Here is an 8,413-nt window from a genome sequence, read left to right as displayed (position 1 = left end):
ACGTAGATATTCTAAATAGCTTCTTCATAACTAACTTGGTGAAAGATATAGGGTACACTAGTGTGAGTGAGTTTTACTAGCCACAACCTGAAAAAAAGTTAATGATGGGATGAAGTTATTGAGATTTGACATGGATATTGTGACCATGTAGTTGTACACAGAGCATCTCATAAACATTCCTGATTTGGTTGAAGGAAATTAATCTCTTGAACTAAAAGTTGAGATTGTGAATGTTAGTAGGATCCCAATTAAGCACAGACCTAAAGCCTGTGGAAAAGGACCCTAACTCCAAAGAAGAACAAATTACCAAAGAGGTTGTTGAAGATGAGTGGTCCAAAAGCAAGTAATACTAATTCTGAGGGTGTTGGTGGACCTAGGTAGGAGGCCTAAACAGGAGATAAGGCCCAAGACAAAGAAGTCCACCCCATTATAAAATGCACATAACAATAAAAAATGACCACAGAGCCACCAAATGTACCCTCCCAACCTCCAAAAGTAACCTTGCAAGAACCAAATACAACCATTTGGCCTCCAGATGTAGCCACCCAACCGAATTTACTTACCTTCCAATCTCCCTTAACACCCTCCCAAGCTTTGGAAAAGCCTCCTTAACAAACCTAGCCAACACAAATACTAATTGCTAATGAAAAAAATTCACACCAAAATTCAATTTCTGCAGAGTTTGTAATTCCCACAATTGAGAATGTCATTACAGAATCTATTGAGGTTTTTACATAGCACATTCTACAGTCTTGCAATGAACCCACTTCTCAAGATATTGGCATCCAGAAGTACACAACTAGAAAATGGATTAATACAGACAGATTTACAGACAGATTTAGTCTTTATTACAGACGGATTTTTGGTTACCGACAACATTACCGACGGATTTTGTCCCTCTGTAAAAGCCTCGTCGGAAATTATTTACCGACGGATTTTTTTCCGTCGGAAAATTACAGACGGATTTTTACCAGTTACCGACGGATTTTTCCTCTGTAAATTCTCCATCCATTTCCCTGGAACGTCGAACTTTCCGACAGATTTTCCGTCGGTAATTATAGATGGATTTTCCAACGGATTTTCCGTCTGTAATTACAGACGGATTTTCTGACAGATTTTTCGTCGGTAATTATAGACGGAATTTTCGACGGATTTTCCGTCTGTAATTACAGACGGATTTTTCGACGGATTTTCCGTCTATAATTACAGACAGATTTTCCGACAGATTTTCTGTCGGTAATTAGAACCTTGGAAAATCATCCAAAACTCTGAATACAAACAGAAAATCCGTCTGTAAATCCATCTGTAAAGTAAAATAATTTTTTTTTAGATTTTTACATTGCAAAATAAATTTGTTTTCTTACAAAATAAATATAAATTTAATAAATACAAATTTTTATTGATGGTACAAATAGAAAAACACACCAGTGAGTACAAAGTGCTTTCTTTATAATAAGAAGCAATTATTTCCATGCAATAATACAAACTGAATACATTAGATGACAAGTAACTACTACTAGTGGACTCATTAAGATTCAATACCCTAATTTATAGATAGCTTCCTTCTTTCTCGAGCATCTTAGTGATGGTGGCAATATACTTGCCTTGGTGGAATGCTTGCTCCAACTCAAGTTTAGTTGGTTGTCTTGATCCATCACCACCAGCATAAGTTCGGGCACCGTACGGACTGCCACCCTTCACTTCATTCATCTCGAACATGCCGTCGCCGAACATAGAATACATTAAATGCAGAGAAAAGGATAAGGACTTTACATGCGTGGAAGCAGCTCTTGCACAACACCAATTTTGTTGAACCAGTTATTGCAAGTTTCTTTAGCATCACTACAAATATCGCTTGCCTTAGTTTTCTGCACCGTCAGTCAACAAATTTGGATAAACAATCGGATGCCAATACAAGTTTTGAAGCAACTATCAATTATCAAACACCATCAAACTTATATGATGTATAAATTAGCTGCAACGAGAAAATAATTTTAAAATTTGGAGACTTCTGAGGGCAGTTACTATAACAACCCATTTATCAAGTTATCGATAATACATGGAGAACTTTTGGCACATTTGAGTGAACTTTTGGCAAACAATTTTTATATAGGGGTTTCTCCTATAAGCAACAATTTTTATTTGCCTTCACTGTGGTTCACCATAAGCTACCCATTTGAGGGGTACAAAAGAGGGACAGATTCCAGATTGAAGATTCTCAACCACTATTGATATTGGAAATGCCTAAGGAAACACTCTGGGTAAAACTAAATTGTGTGAGAGAGAGATTCAAATTAAGAAGAGACCTGCTAAGTTGTAGAGTAAGGCTCCATCTTCAGTAAACTCGGCTTTCCGCTTTATGCGTTGCCAAACCAATTCGCCAAGCATGTCCATGATATCTGTGACAAAGACAAAAAGTGTAGGATAAAACTCAGAAACGGACGTATCCATCAGAAGCTTAGCTGCCTGCAAACAGAACAATCAATTTTAACTTTCAAGTACATATAAACAACCCATATCAGGATAAGAAATGAAGAAAAATATTATTTCATCCCAAAATAAGAAAAATTATTTCAAATCCCCTTTTCCCCTAGCGGTCCCTTCTCACCCGAGCAAACTTACTATTATACATGATTTGGATTTTAATTAGGTAGTTTATCTCTGTCTGAGCCTCTTCTATTTATTCAACATATGGTTCAACAAAATTAAACAAGAATTTCCTTCTTATATGTAAACAAAATACTACTAGGTCTATAAAGGAAAAAATAAAACATAAAAACAGTAAGTATATGAATTTTTTAAAAAATCCTTCTATGCAATGCACAAACCCAAAAACAAGCATTGAAGGTAAATTTTATACATTATAATAACAACCCAGAAACTGTTAAATGTATCATCTACCTTTATAGATAACTTTAAGGATGTTACATGATCTTTAGCTAGCCAAGAATGGTTAATTTCATCTTTGAGCTCAAGTAACCGAGACACATACTCTTGCCAAGTAATCACCTTGACACCCTCATCAGCAAATTTTTGTGGATCGTCCAGTTCCTCCAAATGCATAATTGTTGAAGATTTCTCATGTGTTGAAAATCATGTCATCACATAAATAAATAGAGACAAATACAAATTTTTTTTAAATAAATAAGTAAATAAAAGAAGGATAAACAATGTAATAGATATGGGCATACATTTTGCACTTCTCATTAGAAGATCAGGCATCTGTAATTAAAAGATAAATAATTAGCCATTATGATTAACTAAAAAAAACAAAGGGTTACAGAACAAAAAGGAAACCATTTTGAAAAGCTTATCGAAGACATTGAAACCATTTTGGTGACAGGAAACCTCTACATTAGTAATCTCCTGAAAGAGGTCCACTCCTTCGTTGGATGATGATCAACCGCATTGCTGAGGTTTTCGAATCACGAGATTCGACCTTTGCCTCATTATCAGTTCCTCTCAATGGATCAAAGAAATCAGGCTTGAGAAACTTAGCAGCCCTAAAATCTGAAACATGAGCTTCATACTCTGAATCCAACATAAAGGCCTATAAGCACACTCTCTTGGATAACTTAGCAGTCCAATTATCATATATATTTATTTCTAAATATTCACTAAAATAATTATCCATGCTTAATTTCTCTATAAGAATTGAAACAAAAACATTTTTAAGGTTTCTACATCATGGAACTCCTTCTTGATTTCCAGATTCTGCATGGCAATAGATGTAATTTTTTTAGATGGTTTATATGGAGTATAACGAAACATCCTTCCATTCTGTAGAAGTGAACCATGGTCTGGCTGGAAAAAAAAAGTAAAAAATAAAAATAATAAACTCCTTCAGTAACCAATTATTGAGGTTTTAATTTGATTGATTCTGTAGACAAATCAAAGCTAAGGATCTTCTCTAATTAATGATCTTACTTTTCAGAATTGAACTATAGTTGCATTATCACCAGCAAAGTAATCATTTGCTAAAGCATCAATGGCAATTGATTGATCCTCCCAAACAGATACTATATCATTGTTGGCTTTGGGAAAATACTCACCTGTGACATGAAAAATCAGTTTTACATCTTCATATAAATTTTATAAAATATAATTAGTAATAAACATTTCAGCTTTTCAAGGGTCAACTACTGTACTATATAAAATAAATAAGTTATAAATTTAAATCACTTAAAAAAAACAAGCACATCATAAGCAGAATGCAATTTGAACTTACTGCTATACACATTGATACTGAAGGGACATGGCAGAATATCCTTGCCATCAAAGGAAGCACAAATCTCATAAGTTCCAACATCTTTAGCCATATAGCTACAATTGTATGAACCATCCTTGTTATCCTTAATGTCCAAAGTTTGAAAAAGGGATTTGTTAGCTGAAGTAGTCTCCAACTTCAACCTTGATTGTTGTGCAAGAACAGGGTTTGCAAATGAATCCATAAGCTGCACTAGTATTTCATTTTCTGACATCTTTGCCACCTTAGAAGAAAACTTGACCACATTTGATAAGGAACCATTAACTTCACCTGCACCAAAATCAAGCACTATAAAGTAGAAACCATTTCTGTCTACAGAAGCAATTGATCTTTCCTAGCTAAACATTCTTATATGTTAAAGTTGAAATCTTTTCTTTTGGTCAAATGCAAAAATGCAAACTAATTCTTTACCTGCTTTTACTTCTTTTCTGAGTGTATGACCCTTATTCAATAAGACATTTCCACAATATACATGTATATCATAAAAACCTTTTTTCTCAGGTGTGTAATCTACATGGAAGGCACTCATAGCTATAGAGCTTTCCCTCCTGTTAACCATTTTGTCTCTAAATATCTTGCTACTTGTTGCAATCCATAGACACCAAATTGATGCAAAAATATAATTCTCCATACCATAACCTAAATTACAGAGGTTAATCTCATAAACCACTTCACTAATCTGCTTCTTCTTGCACATGCTTAATGATGCAAAAATATAATTCTCCATACCATAACCTTAATGATTGCAATTCGTTAGGGAAAATAAGCGACTAAGAATGTGAAGGAAAGTGTGAGTGAGACAAAGAAAGTGGGATTAACGAACTTTCTGTGAAATTATTTTTATTTTTCTGTGAAATTAGCAGCAGCAACAGGGAAGGGACAGGGCTAGGGCTAGGGATAATGAAATCAGAAAAGAATCACAATGGAAGGGGTTAGGGATATGGACGAGAAGGAGGCGGAGGCCTACCTGAACTAACGGCGACGAGAAGAGATGATGACAAACCTCCGGCGAGGAGAGAAGAAGTAGCAACAAGAGCGGCGGCGGAAGGAGCTCGTAAGACAAGAGCACGGCGGAGAGAGACGATGGCAACGAAGGGAGCGAACGCGATGAGGGCGATGGAGGGAGCTCGTGCGACGCGAGCCGCGGCGGCGGCGACAGCGGAGGACGTCACATCTTCAACGGAGAGAGAAGGCAGGGAGTAATTCAAGGGAAACGTGAGAAAGTGAAATGAACCATTGGGAGTTTCCGAAATCTATCTCCTTATTCTAATATTTCCGACGGAAAAATTTAAATTACAGACGGATTTTCTGTCTGTAATCATTTAACAAAACATAACATTTTTGCCTATTTAATTACAAATGGAAAATCCGTCTGTAATCATTTCCCACAAAAAAAAATTATTTTTCCGATGGAATTATCGACGGATTTTTTTTTCCGTCTGTAATTTATGTTAATTTATTTTTTTTGTTTTTCGACAAAAAATTCCTCTGAAATTCCGTCTGTATTTCCGTGGGATAAAATCCGTCGGAAATATCCATCTGTAATAACAAGTTTTCTAGTAGTGGTAGGAGTTAACACTACTTGAGTGGAGTATAATAGTGCTTCATAACCTGAACCAAATCCCAACCCAGAAGTTGCTAAAAGGAGTTGCAGGAATAGAAAAAGATCAACTGCAAGGCCTCCACCAATTGGACAAACCTTCATACAAAACCAAGATCCAAATAAGCATATTTTAATATTTATACTTGTCGAATGTGAAGAATTTCCAGATCCAGATGCAAGGTACCACTGCTATGAGTTTGAAGAACTTAATTCCATTGTAAGTGATGATGAAGATAGTCAGCAGGCAACATTTTCAATAAGACAATACACAACCAAACACATCAACCATCACCCACAATTAAATCAAGCAGACACAATGATGACAAAAAGACTAATGTCTATGGCATTGCATAATCATACATGAAGTAGTATTTATATCAGGACCTGCTCAAAAAAAGATACACATGGCACACAAAACTAAGCTTCACAACCAAAGATACAGTCACAAGCCACAACCTAAGTCTAATGACTTCAGCTTCAATTTTTCTAACTTGATGAGCATTTTTGTAAGAACCGGATTTTTCACGAATAAAATCATTTAAATGTCCAAATTAAATTTCGGAAAGTTAGGATGAGAATTTGGAGATTTAAATAGGATTTTTGGACTCAGTAGGTCTTTCGGAGTCAGAAAATGTATTTTCTGCGAAAAATTGTAAAAACCATGAACCGGCAGTTGAACCGGTTCAAGTCTGCCCGGTACTGTGCAAGAAAAAGTGAAAACAGTCGAAAGTCTTAGAAAAATATTAGAAGTAAAAAACTGGGCGTTAATTTTAAAGCTTTGGCCTGAAGTTGGGCCAAACGGGCAAAAACTGCCAATGGGTTAGACCGGGCCCAAGTTGGGCCCATGCCCAACATATATAAGGGTTTATTTAATGAACCCATGTAGCCACAACACCATTAAACACACACACACACTCAGCAGCAAAGAAAGGGGAGAAGAGGAAGAAGAAGACACTATTCACACATCTCTTCTTTTTGTGATATCTTGAGCTACAGAGCTCCGATTACCGCACCGTTTGCGGCTACGTGTTTCTTGTGATTTTTGGTAAGGAAATCTAGAAATCTTCTCAGTTCTTATCTTCAAAGTTTCAAAAATCTAGGGTTTTGGCTAAGTGAGGTTTTGTGATTTTTGGGTGTTTAGGTACACTCTAGCCTTTGATTAATGTTGGTTTTGGCTTCCAAAACTGCTGGGCAAGGTAAGAGACATTGAAACTCTTGTGAAATTTCAATTATAATGAGCCATAGGTTGATTTATGATGATTTATGTATATATAGCTTGATTATGGTGAGTTTGGAGCTTGAAGATGCTTGTTGGAGATTCTTGGTGGCTTAGTTTGTGATTAAAAGCTTATCTTGGGCCCAATTTTGGGTTTTCGTGCATATTGGGGATCGGCCAAGGTATAGTTTTAGTTTCCTCTATGTAGTATATAATATTCATGGACACTTAGACTAGTGACCCATAGGATAAGTTTGAATTTAAATGGTTGTTGAGTTGTGGAATGATGGTATGTGGTGATTTATGATGAGCTGATGATCGTTGAGTTTGATTATGTTGATTGGTAGTGATATGATGATGATGAATGATTGTGAAGTTGAGAAGTAATTTATGTTGATATATGTGATAATAATGTTGATGATTTAGTAATGTAGTTGAAAAAATGTTAATGGGGATTTTGATTGTAATGTGATATGTTGATGTTGAGGTTGAGGATGATGAATGGTAAAGGAAAGTGTGGTAAGTTTGGTGTGATGTGATATAAAGTGTTGATTTTTGATGAGGAAGGGAATTTGGAATGGTTTGGTATTGTTTTGGTTGGTTTGCGATATGAAAGTGGGAAAATTGGTAATTTGGGTTATTTGGTAAAAGTAGATTTTTGGTGAATTTTGTCTGATCATAACTTTTGCCTCGGTTTTCAAAATCTGATGAAACTTATCTAGAATTAAAGATCTTTGAAAATCCTTTAAATAGATATAAAGTTTGTGAAATTTGGAATTTTGTAGAGGAAGTTATGATCATTCAAAGATGGTGTTAAGAATCCAAAATTCTGCAAAGTTGCAGAATTTCAGGATTTCTGATATGTGCGCACGCACAACCCTGCAAAAATCTCACTACAAAAAAAAAGGGTTAAAATGGCATGGAGATTAAGGCGGTTTTAAAGAACCGCCATATTATCGAGTCATTATGGCAATTTTTTCTGCTGCCGTAATTGGCTTTATATATTTTGGCGGTTCTGGTGATTATGGCGGTTTTGAACCGCCGTTTTCACACGCATATAAAAAGAAAAAAATTACAATCCCTGACTCATTCAACGCCGTTCTTCCTTCTAGCTAGGGCTTCTATCCTCTCTGAACATACAACACTCTCATTTCCTCAGTGTAAAGAAGCTCTCCGACAACGCCTTCTTCCTTCTAGGGCTTCTCCTCTCTCCGCTGGTTACGATCTCTCCAGGTACCTCTCCCTCTCAAGTTAAACTGAAATCGAAACCGAAATGCTGTTTTCGTACATAGAGAAGCCAAAATCGAAACTGATGCTGTTTTATTTT

The 8,413-nt window shown here is 35.9% G+C and overlaps 1 protein-coding gene across 1 annotated transcript; it reads right to left on the bottom strand.

Annotated features, from left to right (window-relative positions):
• Nucleotides 3,931-8,038, bottom strand: LOC107640397 (protein GAMETE EXPRESSED 2-like). Its single transcript, XM_021123688.1, has 6 exons — nt 8,033-8,038; nt 5,879-5,966; nt 5,235-5,441; nt 4,679-4,906; nt 4,229-4,537; nt 3,931-4,052 (listed from the first exon to the last, which is right to left on the bottom strand). Exons 1-6 carry the CDS (start codon nt 8,036-8,038, stop codon nt 3,931-3,933), a joined length of 960 nt encoding a protein of 319 aa, XP_020979347.1.

This window comes from Arachis ipaensis, chromosome B05 (assembly GCF_000816755.2).
Source record: "Arachis ipaensis cultivar K30076 chromosome B05, Araip1.1, whole genome shotgun sequence".
Taxonomy (NCBI): domain Eukaryota; kingdom Viridiplantae; phylum Streptophyta; class Magnoliopsida; order Fabales; family Fabaceae; genus Arachis; species Arachis ipaensis.
This window is presented reverse-complemented; position numbering and strand designations above follow the sequence as displayed.

Excerpts from the sequence above, each read along its gene's own strand:
- LOC107640397 (XM_021123688.1), bottom strand. Across the intron at positions 5,442-5,878 it reads TGGGTTGGGATTTGGTTCAG|ATGTGACGTCCTCCGCTGTC; the intron begins GTTATGAAGCAC and ends TCTCCGTTGAAG. Across the intron at positions 4,538-4,678 it reads CAGAAAAGAAGTAAAAGCAG|GTGAAGTTAATGGTTCCTTA; the intron begins GTAAAGAATTAG and ends ATTTTGGTGCAG.